The 13,297-nt window shown below is 48.5% G+C and overlaps 1 protein-coding gene across 1 annotated transcript in view; it reads left to right on the top strand.

The window, feature by feature from the left end:
• The window catches only part of LOC136843977 (protein argonaute-2-like), a 564,386-nt gene extending 557,843 nt beyond the window's left edge, over positions 1-6,543 (top strand). The window contains exon 20 of the mRNA XM_067112994.1: positions 5,770-6,543. Coding sequence (XP_066969095.1) covers positions 5,770-5,893 — 124 coding nt within the window. The 3' untranslated portion in view covers positions 5,894-6,543. The remainder of the gene's footprint in view (positions 1-5,769) is intronic.
• The last annotated feature ends 6,754 nt before the right edge of the window (positions 6,544-13,297 follow it).

Genomic DNA, 13,297 nt, shown 5'->3' with positions numbered 1-13,297 from the left:
TCCCCTTATATATATTTTAAGTCTTTGTGTGCAGGTAATTAGTCCTTGTTATTTTCAGGTTAATCAAGCTCCTCACAACGCTCCACAAATTTAGAGTTGGGTGGCTGGCTTTGGGAGGAACGTCCCGCTGGGGAGGCCATATGTTCTGTTGGAGGCCATCTGTAGCCTCCCTTCCCCTGCGCTCGTTCAAGGCGGCTGTCCCAGCAGAAGTGGCAGCCCTTTGATTGAACATATCCGGAAGCGACGCAGCCCTCCCAGGATGTCATAACAGCGAAGTGTCAGCGAAGTGGCGCCATTAACTTGACCTGAGCCCATGAATGTGGAACCGACCAGAGGTAGGTAGGGAGGGTGAGGCAGGGGAGTGGACTCCATTTTTTAATTCCCTTCATCCTCTGTATCTTCTTTTCCAGGGTTTCCAGAGTTCTCCTACCTGGAGATAGGTCAACATCGACCATCCCCAAGGTAAAAAGTCACTGAAAGGTATGGATATAAGTCCTCTCCTCCCCAAGGCAACCTCTTTCCCTCTGGAAGTCACGGCTTCTAGCCCGGCTTCCATTGCAGTGACACTCTCTGTAAAGGGTCGAGCAAGGGCAGCCAGCCAGCTCCTCTCGGTCAACCTGCTTCCAATTTCCAGAATTATGTTAGCGTTTGGATACGATCAACAAGCAGATGGACGAGAGGTGGAAGACGGTATTGGAAAAGCTGCAGAGCCAGAGACCAAGATCTCGGGCTCGTGAGCCTGGATATGTGCAGCTCCCCGTCCTTCACCATTCCGGACGCTCCGGCCTTCCTCTTTTCGATAAGGGGAACCCTTGGCGCTTGGCTCTTCATGCCCCAGCATGAGGGATACTTTAACTATTGAGGGCCCAGGGACGCGTAGACTTCTGGGAGTTGGAGTTCTTCCTCCAGGTCTGCATCCCCTACCCAGGCTTCGCTTAGATTGACAGAGGAAGCTTGGGTGAGAACAGATAGGGTCCCTAGGAGACAGTCATCTTTCCGGATCGAAGGCTCAATCGGCTCTGCTTCGCACTCCCTGCGGAGGGAAGCCGAAAACACAAAGCTGACCCCCTTCAAAGGAAATTTTACGATGTTTTCTTTGGGGGGATAGATAGTAACTGCATGTCGAAAGTGGCTCAGGCAACTGTTCAGGCATGCATGAGGGTAAGTCGATGTCGCAGAGCTCCGGGAGACCGATCCCACCTCTCTGGTCCTCCCGGTGATCCAATTCTGGAACGGTCTGGCCCACCTTACGGGCGGGCGAGCTGACCCAGACTCAGTGTCCACTCTTCAGTGAGCAGCTTCCTCAAAATTCGGAGGCCCCTGAAGCCGGAGTTCACTCAGCTGTCGGTTGAGCTGTACAATGAACTCTTTGTGTATGCAGAGGCGAGATCTGTGCTGTATGCAGATGAACCCTTTTCCAGGTCTTAACTAAATCTCTGCCAAGTGGATTCCAAGCAGACCTGTTTGACTTTACAGTGGCAAGGACGCAACTGTTAAAACATATTTTTATGACGCCACTATTAGGCACAAGCCAATAAACTCATGAAAAGCTTGGATTTGGGGCTAATTTATTCCCGATGACGAGGTGAACAATGTCCTGGCGGAAGCAAACCAGAGCCTCCGCTCGGTGGGTATTTCGCCAAACGTAAAATCTCAGAGCTCTCCGGTTCTATGGCAGGTCGGGGAAAGGTATAAGAAGTTTGAGGCCACAAACCCCAACCGTAGTTCAGGCTGTACCAGTCTCACCCGGTTGGTCAACCTTCCACCTCAAGGCCCAACCCCAACAGTTTGTGCTGGTGCAGCCGGCACAGCATTCCTTGCCTCCCCACCTTTGTGACGTCTCCGTATAATCCATCCTATGAAAGCCATGGTTCCTTTCTGTGGCTTCAATAAAAATGCAAGGAAGTCACAAGGGCTGCCTCTCAGAGGCAGGGCTGCAGTGCGGTCCCTCTCCTGGGGAAGAGGTGGCGGGCAGAGGAAGTAAACCTTCCCTTCCCAATGGGAAGATTCACGAGGTGGGAGGCTTTACCTGTTTCGGGAATCAGTGGACCTTCAGCCCGTGGGCCTGACAGTATAGTCTCCAAGGGACTGCTGAGTTGGGTCAAGAACCCACCACCTCGGGTCAGGTTCCAACTCCCCTTCACAGCCCTGCGGACACGTGAAGAACTACTCCAAAAATGGGACATAAAGAAAGTGAGGCACCTGAAATTCCAAGGCAGACTGTTCAGCGTCCCCAAAAAAGGCTCTGCTCAACAAAGAGTAATCTTGGATCTGTCTTGTCAACCTTTACATACAATGCGACAAATTTCGCATGCTTACAATCTCTCAGATCGGACTCTACTTCCTCGTGGGAGCCATCACCACATCTACAGATCTTTCAGACGCATACTATCACGCCCCGATTGTAGAAACTTCTCCTTACTAGGATTCAACTGGAAGGCAAACGTATTCAGAGTCGCCATTCAGACTCAACATAGCGCCTCCTAATATTCACCAAGCCTGGCAGAGACAGTAGTACAGCAGTTACGGGGTCCCGGGGATCATGCTAGCCGCATACCCCAGCGACTGGGTAATCTGGGCATCACAATCGGGGAATGCCGAGAGCTACAGCCATAGTGATCGAAAGTTTCTGGAGTCCCTAGGCTTTCAGATAAACAGGGAGAAATCCCGTCTAACTCGGAGAGCTTGGTTTCAGTGGCTAGGTATCCAGTGGGACCTAGACTCACACAGACTGTCTCTTCCGCCAGCCAAAAGGAGAGAGATAGCCAAGGCTACCAGGCAGTTCCTCAAGTGCAGGAAAACTTCAGACCCAGGATCCTGGCTCTCTTGGTGCATCTGTCACAGATCTGCTGCTGAAGGCAAAACTGAAAGACAAACAGAGTATGGCGGAGGACGAGCCAATATCAGACTCAGGGACAAGGTGTCTCTGGTCCCTCCAGTTTGAGAAAGACTCCGGCCGTGGTCAACAGTCAAGGGTCTGTCCAAAATCGGGTGCCCCTTCAATTTCCTCCTCCATCACTAGTAATTCACACAGACGCTTCATTAGCGGCTGGGAGGATATTCTCAAGACAAAAAGTACAAGGAACATGGTCTCACAATGTTCCGCCAGTTCCATATCAACATCCTGGAAGCAATGGCAGTGTTTCTGACTCTGAAAGGCTTCACCCTTCCAATAGATCCATATCAGGCTGGTTTTGGACAGTGCGGTGGTGTACACTGTATAAACAGGGGGGAGGCTCCAAGTCGAGTCGTATCAATCAAGTGTTGATAGCCATCTTCTCTGGTGGAAAAGCACAAGTGGCACCTATCTGGCCACTCATCTAGGGGTCCGAATGTCATTGCGGACTCTCTCTGTCCAGGTCAACTCCGCTGGAGTCGGGGGTCTCTGGACAGAGCCTCATTCGATTGGATTTGCTCCTTCGGGTTCCAGGTCTCAGGTAGACTTGTTTGCCATGGAGAACAACGTCAAACTTCCTTGTTATGTATTTAACCTGGACCCTCAAGCTCATGCCACAGATGCAATGACATTAGCTGGAAACAAGTGGCAGAGGATCTACCTGTTCCCTCCGTAAACCTGCTGCTGAAAGTGCTGCACAAACTCAGGTCTTTCAAGGCAGGTGGCTCTGGTAGCTCCCAATTGGTCAAGAGCAGCTGGTACCCTCTTCTGCTGGAGCTGAAATTCAAGTGTCATCTGTTGCAGACCCAAACTGACACAAGTAGTACAAACGCAGACTGTGTCAGTTTCCTCAAGAATTCTGAATGCCCTGGCTTTGTGGACTTTATAGAGTCGCCATTTCTGGAGAGGGGCGGATATAGACCCAGTTAACACTCTGTTCTTGAATCAGATAAAAGAGAATCTACTCTCAGGCAGTACGATTCAGCAGTTAAAAACTGGCATCTTTCCTTAAACATTCTGGAAGCTCAGGTTATGACCACGATTTGGCAATCTCTTTCTTTAGGTCATTGTTTGAAAAGGTCTAGCCGGCAGCTACAATTACCAGCTCAGTCAGCCTTGAAGAAAGTGTTTTGCATGGCTTCAACATTGACCTAACAGACTCATACTTTTCATCAATCCTTAAAGGCATGTGCTGCGTCTGAGACCATAACCCCGTCCTCACACGGTTTTCTTTGTTTCTTAACGATGTTTTGAAACTAGCATCAGAAACTGATAATGATAACTGTTCATATTTGAGTCTGTTAAGGAAGACGTTGTTCTAATTAGCTTAGCCGGGTGCTGGATATCGGGAACTGTCCGCTCTCTTTAGAGGTGTTAATCATCTAGATTTCCTCCCGTCAGGAGAAGTTCTTCTTTCCCAGACCAAAGTTTCATAGCAAAGAATGAAGACCCTCAGGATAGGTGGTCTCCTTGGAAGGGTGTTCCTCTTCCACAGGATCCATCCTTGTGCCCAGTCACTACACTGGAGGGCTTACTTAAGGAGAACTTTCCTCAGGTTTTGTCTGGTCCTCTTTTATCAGGGGAAAAGGTGGGGACACTTTCCTTAAAAAGCTATCAGACAACAGATTTTATATTTTATTAAACAAGCTAACCCAGATTCAGTACCAAAAGGTACATGATATCCGGGCAGTGGGCAACCCCACAAACTATTTCTACAATAAGGAATTTTGATGACCTAAAAAGTATACGGGTTGGAAATCTCCATCAGTGTTTAAAGTGCCACTATCTTAAATCACTGGAAGCCTGAAGTTCCCTACAGTGGCTGCAGGGAGTATTATCCTCCTCCTAATTAGTCTTTCCCCATTCCTCCCGCCTGCCTGCCTCATTTGCTTTCCCTGCCATCTTCTCCTGGGCCCACGCATGCCTTCATCCTGGCCCTAGTTTATGTATATATAATTGTACCTGTTTGGCGGTGTTAGGTTTAAGTGGATTTGTAAATTTTCTTTGTGTTAGTCTTAAGTTTAAGTACTGTTAATTGTCTATGTTTTATGGTTACCTTAAGTTTTGATACTATCTGTTCAGAACCTTGTTTGTCCACAGAGATTCTTAGTCTTAAGTTTAATGTTTAACTTATACTTCTCTGCTGAGATAATTAAATTAGCTTAAGTAATGTTGCCTTTATTTATCTCTACCTTTTAATTGTCACTTATAATCTTTCACCTTGCTTGGTATGATTCTCGGATACAATTTCACCGGCTGACACAGGGTCAGAAGCTCAGAAAGGGATTTTGACAAAGGAAAATCTATTTTCTGAGGGAGGACCTGTGTCCGATGTTCCCTCCCAGGTTATTCAATTCCTAGTAGGCATACCAGGCTAGTTGTGTGGGTGCTAACCTGGAATGAGGGTAGGTGGCGCTCAGGTCGTCAGGTACAGGCAGGGTGAGTTGCCGTTGGAACGCTCTTCTCGCAGGGGTTATGACATCGGGACATTCTACAGTTAGGTCCTGTGGTGTGTGACATATTCACTCACCCTACTCTATACCGACACCTGTTACATAATAGGTGATCGCTCTGAGGGTAGTAACCTCAGCATTCCCGTTGGCTTTCTTTCTCTGGTATATTTAGCAATATTTATACCTAGAAATGTGTGCTCAAGGGACATTTCACCGGCTGACACAGGTCCTCCCTCAGAAATAGATTTTTCCTTTGTCAAAATCTCTTATTTGGGACTGGAGTGTCTACAGTTTGTGAAATTCTGTAGACTGGGCTAATAAAAATTGAATTATATATAATGAAGAAATTGTTTTTAAAAATTTTTGTCATATTCTTTAGGAATCATATTTGAATTTGAAACTAATTTTGTTCCTTTCCAGGGGTAAAACACATCTTCATGATCTATGCCAAGAAGGAAATAAGACGCCATCAGAAAGAGAGCTTTTGGAGGCAGTGAAAATGGATATGAACAATGAGATAAATAGAAAAATGTACTTCTTGTAAAACAGTGGCCTATTGAGTTTTTGTGGTAAACATGAGGACCCAAAATTTAAGTGAAAATGGTTATGAACAATGAGATAAATAGAAGAATGTACTTCTTGTAAAACTGGCCTTTTGAGTTTTTGTGTGGTAAACATGAGGACCTAAAATTTAAGTGAAAATGGATATGAACAATGAGATAAATAGAAGAATGTACTTGTAAAACAGTGGCCTATTGAGTTTTTGTGGTAAACATGAGGACCTAAAATTTAAGTGAAAATGGATATGAACAATGAGATAAATATAAGAATGTACTCCTTGTAAAACAGTGGCCTATTGAGTTTTTGTGTGGTAAACATGACCTAAAGTTTATTTACCAATGGTGTACTGAGAATGGGGAAATTGTAAATGAAAGCTCAGCTTGGTACTTGTTGACTAGCAAAGCTGTGGTGCTTTCGGTGAACATGACCATTATTTTTATTATATATTAAAGATCTATAATTCATGTCAAAAGTATGTACTACAGGAGTTTTGTCAGTCACATTAAGGAATTGCTTATTTGTACATATTGTTAATTGCTGGAAGTTGTATGTTAACCTTTGTCCTTGTAAGATAAATTTGATTTTTTATTAGAGTGGATATATAATTTTTAAAATAAATATAATTGTTGGTTAGTGGATGTTGATTTTTAGAGAATATGACAGACCTTTACTCAAGAATAATTTTGTGTAAAGCAAGTACTTTATCCACTTGAAATACTCCCATATGTTTCATGCTAAATAAACATTTTGTTTGTTCCTACAAAGATACAAACACAGCCCCTTATATATGTAGAGTCCTGCAGTGTATTTGCTGGAACAGCTGTGATCTGGATAACAAGGGTAACCTGGATGAGATGATGGAGGAGGGGGGGGAGGCGGGTTACCACACCAACCATTGTTTATATAACCACGAGATTATATAGACATGTCATGGTTTTTTTTTCTCTTGGGCATCTGAGACACTGCTCCTCAAGAAAAGCCTCTTGCTTGCAGGAGATACTTGAGTCTCCACCCGTGAAGAGACAGGGACTGTATTGACTGATGGTACCTCTCCACATGAGGTTGACAAAGTAGATTGTGCCAGGGAGGTAACTCCCTCTGAATCAGACAAAACGGAGGAAAAGCATTTACGTCCAAATTGTCCCATGGATGTTGCAGGGCGTCCTCTGCCACTGCGGCCATGTCTGGCACCACTGAACAATAGACTTCCAGTTTTGTGTTGTACCTTGTCGAGAAGAGAGCTATCAGAGGCCCCTCCCCACATGAGAAACAACCTGTTCACCACCTCCTGATGCAGAGACCACTCTGTTCCCAGAATCTGTTCCCAACGGCTTAACTTGTCTGCTACCACTTCCTTTTTCCTGGAATTGGAATGTATCTGGCCCTGATCTCCACTGAATTGTCTACAGCCCACTGATGCAGTTGGACTGTCATAACGTGAAGTTCTTGAGAAACTAGCCCCCCTTGCTTGTTTACATATGCCACTACCATAGTGTTGTCCGACATCAAAACTACGGAGTGACCCACTACCCTCTCCTTAAACTCCTGTAATGCTAAGAATGCTGCCTTCAGCTCTAGTACATTTATGTGGAGTTGTTTGTCTTGATGACTCCATTCTCCTGAACTTAGAAGGTCCTCGAAATGGCAGCAGAGATGGACTTCCCCCATTTTATCCACAAATAGGAAGTACAGAAACATTAGAAAAAGTATAGAATTTTGAAGTTCGGGTTTTAATCGTAACAGAAGATTCGAGGTCATCCTAACACGGCTTAGGATGGCCATACCCGCTTCAACCATAGCTATATTTTAGAGGGAGCCAGTGGCCCAGTTTTTGTTCACTGTGGCGGTCAGCTATCCGTTGAACACATGCTGGTGTGCTGTCCTAAATCCAATCGCCTTAGGACAAAGTACTTACTAGCTGGGAAGACTATTTTAGAAATTTTAAATGATGACGTTGAGGTAGATTAACCCATAAAAACCTTATGGGTTATCTGAAAGAATCTGGTTATTTTAATGAGATATGATCTTAGTATATTTAATAAAGATTTTAGTCATATTTATTTGTTCCGACATGATATACAAACCGTCGGTCCTTTACATTAGGAATTACTCTCAGCATAGGCTGGAATTGGCTGTTGAACTTTCGAACAAGGTGGTTAGGCAGTTAACTACCGTCTGGGAGGCGGGAGTACCATTTGCTTTTGGCCATCATAGACTGCGGACGTTGTTTCTCTCGCTCTCTGCCTGACTGTTGAGCTCTTCCCGGTGGGAACTTCCTTCCCTTTTTTTTTTCTTTCTTTCTTTCTTTCTTTCCAGTATGAATTTTAAGCCCATGAAGCCCTCCTACCCCCAGTGTGTCCTGGGGTAGGAGGCAAGAAATGCCATACCTTTAGATCTAGCGTTGACATGGACCCACATGCCCTCTACCCCTACTTGCAGGGGACGTGTGTGTTAGTGCGCTTCACCTTGTAGCGAGTGTTGTTCCTGGTCTCCCAAGCAGTGGAGGAAGTTTGAATGGAGGAGACGCTACCGTAGGAAACCCGCCAAGGAATCATCCGAGGGTAACGCCCCGACGACTCCTGTGGTGGCTGATCCGTCAGGGTCGTTTCTCCCTCCCAGTAAACTTCCCCTTCTTGCTGCCTCTCCCTCGGGTGACGACTCCCCCTCCTCTTCCTCATTTGTTTCATCGGGTGTGGAAGACTGTGGGGGAGCGGTTGCTTAGGACATCCTCTCTGGGGTCTCTCCACACTCCGGGGGTGAATTTCTTCCCCTGGAGCGAGTAGAGGCTTCCCTTTTTGACCCGACTTTATCCCCAGTTATGGAGGTGAAAGCGTCTTCTGTTGGCCAGGTACCCGATCTGACATCTGCCTGGCGTGCCGTCTCTGGAGGGCCTGGTGTCACACTTGTCTGGCGCTCTGGTGACGGCCCACACAGCCACCCCTTCCACCACCATAACTGTCACTGTGTCGTCTTTTGGCAAGCTGCCTGACGGGCTCACCGACGACACCCAGGTTTTGGCGCGCCTGCCACATCTCCACCCATGCCGCTGCCTCCTGGGTTCCTGGCCCCGAGAAACCTGCTTGGCCTCGCACATGGTGCAGCGTTTCGGTGCCTATATGACTATGCCTGCTCCTGTTGCTGACCCACGCTGTGCCGACCACGGTTTCGGCTCTCGCTTCCTGACATCGCCCAGCCTGGCTTCCCATGTGCCACCCGTGCCTCTGACCCTGGACTCTAATGGCTCCTGCACTGCTGTATCTGCCCCGGTAGCCGCTGGCCTGAGCACCATCTCCACTACCCAGGTTGCGTCTGCTTCCGTGGCCCCCCTGGTTGCTCCTGTTTCTGTGGCCCCCCTGGTTGCTCCTGTGCCTTCTGCTGCTCCTCCGTGGTTTGGGGACTTGACTGTGAACCCGAGGGAGATGGCGAAGAAGTCGAAGAAGAGATCAAGGAAGGTGTCATCGTCTTCGTCTGCTGCCTCTTCTCCTTCCGAGGCTCCCCAGCCAAGGAAGAATCCTGCCTCTCCCCTAAGAAGTCTCACTTTTGAGACTCTAAGGACTGCCTCCTTCCACAGGGAAGGCAGTGGGATCTCTCGCTGGCTCTTCCCGATCCACAGATCAGGGAACCTCTGCACTGACCCCCAGGTCAGTTGTATCAGGAGCCAAGGGTGTGGAGACCACGGTTCGCACTCCCCCTGCTGCGCTGAAGAAGCCTGCTTCTAAGGCCAGCGGGTCCGTGTCAGACACTGGCCTAGCGAGTCCTCCGGAACCTGGGTTTCTAAGGGAAACCGAGTACCCCAGTCTGGTACGGGAGAAACCTCTCTCCGTACAGACTCGGGCGCAGGGCGAGAGAAGGAGTCTGGGCATGCAGGTGCCTTGACTCTTCCTGCTGGTACTTCTTCTAGTACCAAGCCAGGTTCCCAGGAAGGTGCACTGGTCCCTCAAGTCCAGACACCTGGAGAAGCAGAGAAGAGGTCCCCTGCTCAGTCTTCCTGAGAGGTTTTGGCCTCGAAGAAGACTGGGGCGCGCCCAGAGGACAGCGCAAGTTCGCGCCAGCCAGCCAAGTGCTCGACTTCCCCCAATCTCTGGCCATGTCCGCGCGGCCAGCCTGGCTCAGGGGAGGCGAGCGCGTGGCTCGACTCGCGCGAGCTGCTCCACTCTCCGGAGACCGCTTGTCCCTTGAGAGCCCTCCCTCCCACCTGGCTGCCCACCACCACGGGAAGTGCTCTCCCCGCCCACTGCCCCTGTTGGTTCTGCCAGCAAGGCCAGTGGGAGCACCAGATCCTCCTTGCCTGTCCCTTCTACCTCCTGGACTCCTTCCAGGGGGCGCAAGTCGGACAGGAAGAACTTTGGCAAGTTGTCTCCCCAGAGTTCTACCTCGGGGGTATACGTGCCTGGCTCGGTCCTCGGTTTGACCAGGTCTTACGCCCACGTGGTGCAGGAAGGATCAAGGGGGTCTGCAGGGAGAGCAGATCGGGAGGACTGCACTCTGGAAGGACACAAGGGTCCTCTTCCTCAGGATGCGGACACCCCTGAGATACAGAGGACGTTTGCTGAGGTAATTGCGCTGATTCATCAGCACAACGGCCTTGGGGAAGGGACCATGGCCTCGTCTGTGGAATGTCCGTCTCGCCTTGAATCCTACTGGTGACCCAAGAAGGAACCCAAGGCTTCGGTGGGGCTGCCGTGGTCCACGTTTGCCGAGGGGGTACTTGATCAGGTGAATAGTCCTGTGTCTGGGCAGGACAATTCTCTCTGATCAAACCGCTTGGACAAGCTTCTTCCCCCTCCTCTGCCTCGCTAGAAACGTTTCTATGCACCGTCGGAGGGGTCATTGCCGCCTAAGCTGGTTGACCTGGACCTGGTTTGTCTAGATCCGGGTCTTGTTGCAGCAACTCACTGCAGAGAGTATCTCCCTCTCTCAGCAAGAAGCTACAACCCTGGAAGCCATCGCGGCCTTCCAGGAAGTCTCCTGGCAGGATCTGTGGTCCTTCACAGTATCCAAGGTGGCTGCTTCCTCGAGCGCCATCGTACCCAGGGAGGACTCCGCTTTCGGGAGACTGTACCAGTGTGGAGGTAGGACCATTTCCTACCTCACCCACCAGACGGCAAACCTGTGGGCTAACCTGGTCCTGAAGTGAAGAGACGCCGTTCTTTCCCGCTTCTCCAGGTCCGTGGGGTCAGAGTCGGCAATGACCCTGCGGAATGGACCGCTGCTGGGTTCCGCTTCTCTCTTCCCTAGAGAGTTGGTGGACGCTGTGGTGGACAAATGCCGGGCTGATGACAGCGACCGGCTCGTCCACCAGGCAGTGGCCAAGACCTCCGGGTCTTCACATTCCACTGCGGCCAGGCCCTCGGGTCAGGCTAACACTTCCTTAGCCCCTAAGAAGTCTCGGTCTTCGAAGGGGTCCCATGGAAACCCCAACCTTCTTCTTCCTCTATAAAGGGTGGGTCCTCCCGCCCCTTTCAGCCTGCTTTCCAGTCCAGAAAAGAGGGCAAGGGGAAGAACAAGAAGGGGAAATGTTAGGGGCAGTGTTCCCCCCAAAATGCTGCCAAGGGGTGGTTGCCTTTGAGCCATTGGGCAACATGGCAGCAACGGAGCCAAGAACTGGATAGTGGATGTCCTTCGGGAGGGATATCTACTACCCTTCCAGTCTTGGCCTCCCTCACCTACTCTCCAGTCCATCTCCGCACATTCGCCCAAGGAACTCCGAAGGACTCCGCACTATAGCAAGAAGTGCAAGCCATGCTGAGCAAGGTGCTGTGGAAGTCGTGTCGACCAGTCTGTGGTTTACAGCTGTGTCTTCCTCGCAGAGAAAACCACAGGATGGAGACCAGTCATGACTCTCTCCCGGAACTGATCGTTCAGACGTTCATGATGGAAACAGCGATCTGTGCTTTGCTTTCCATCAGAGAGAATGACTTCATGCTTACGTGTGGACTTGAAGGATGCGAAATACCCATTCATCTGTCCTCTCAAGTACCTCCACTTATCCCTGGAGACGGACCCAGGGATGCTGTTTGGGCTCGACCCAGTTCAGGTCCCTCTAAGTAACCAATTGGTTTTTAGTTCAGAAATAAGTCTAACTTTCATTAGCTCCTAGGAGAGCTGTTAATCAGCTCAGTGGTCTGCAAAAACTAAGGTATACTTAACTTTTTCAAAGGAGACTGAAGGAGCTCCAGTCTCTAGTGTCAGCCCTTTCTCATCCTCTTTCTGAGGAGGGGAGAGAGAGCGGCTGGTGGATGGATGACAGGAAACCTCTTGATAGGAGTATCCTTGCATATCTCTCCAGCATGCTGCTGTTCTCAGACGCATCGCTGAGGGATGGGCTGCACACCTGGAGGAGTTGCTGACTTCGGGAGTGTGGCACCAAGGACGAGGCAGCCTTCCTGGCTCCAAGAGTTCCGGGATCGATTGGATGGACACTCCGCAGGGTACTGATGAGGATCAGTGGTGCAATCTCAACAAGCTGGGGCCCAGTGCATCCTCCCACTACACCAAGCATGATGCAGGTGCACCTGGGCTTGCTGGTAGCTGTCAGCCAGGTAGCAAAATGTTTTGCAACATGTTCCAGAAGTTTTCCCTTAACAGTAATTTGACTCTTGATATTTACAGGAAATGTAATTTTCTTTATTTGGCTTTGGTTATTAATCATACAGTTAACAATATAAAAGAATGGTCCTGAAAAATTCATATTAGGAAAAAATGACGAACAGCCAACCACTTTGATGATTGGGCAAAAGAGTCAAAGAAGAAACTATATTTCGAATCCAGATAAAAGCTTATTGATTCAAATAATACTGAATAATCATCTGAAATTATATATCAATAAAGAAAGAAAAGAATTCAAACCATTATTGCTCAAAACAAAAAAGAAGTGTCTGCACCTGTTATCGCGGTGACTCCATATTCGCAGAAAATTAAACTAAAGGAGTACTTGCACGACATAAGATGGGCAACAGACTCCAGCCACACCACAATCATTAGCTTTAAGACTAATGTCTCTATTGTAGATATTGCTCAGCAGCTTAGGTGAAATAAAACAACCATGTATAGAGTGAATAAAAACAACAGAGATGGAAATATGATAAATTCTTTGTAAAAAGTGAGAGATCCCATTGTTGCATACTGTTAAGGATCATCATCAGATGATCACTGAAGGAGCTGCCTAACTCTGACAAGCCGGGTGTTGAAAAGAGAGATTGCGGAGTTGCTGCTCAACCCATCCTGGAACAGACTACATGAGACCAAGATATTATTTCATGTACCTCCACAAGAAACATCAGCTAAAAAACACAATGAATAGAGGCTAGGGTTTAACATCCAGTGGCAGATGACTGTGAGAATCATCTATTCCTGAGACATTCTCCATGAGCATGGTAGTTCTTCA

The sequence above is a fragment of the Macrobrachium rosenbergii genome, chromosome 12 (genome assembly GCF_040412425.1).
Source record: "Macrobrachium rosenbergii isolate ZJJX-2024 chromosome 12, ASM4041242v1, whole genome shotgun sequence".
Classification (NCBI taxonomy): domain Eukaryota; kingdom Metazoa; phylum Arthropoda; class Malacostraca; order Decapoda; family Palaemonidae; genus Macrobrachium; species Macrobrachium rosenbergii.
The sequence above is the reverse complement of the archived record's forward strand: the minus strand, read 5'-3'. Positions and strand labels throughout refer to the sequence as shown.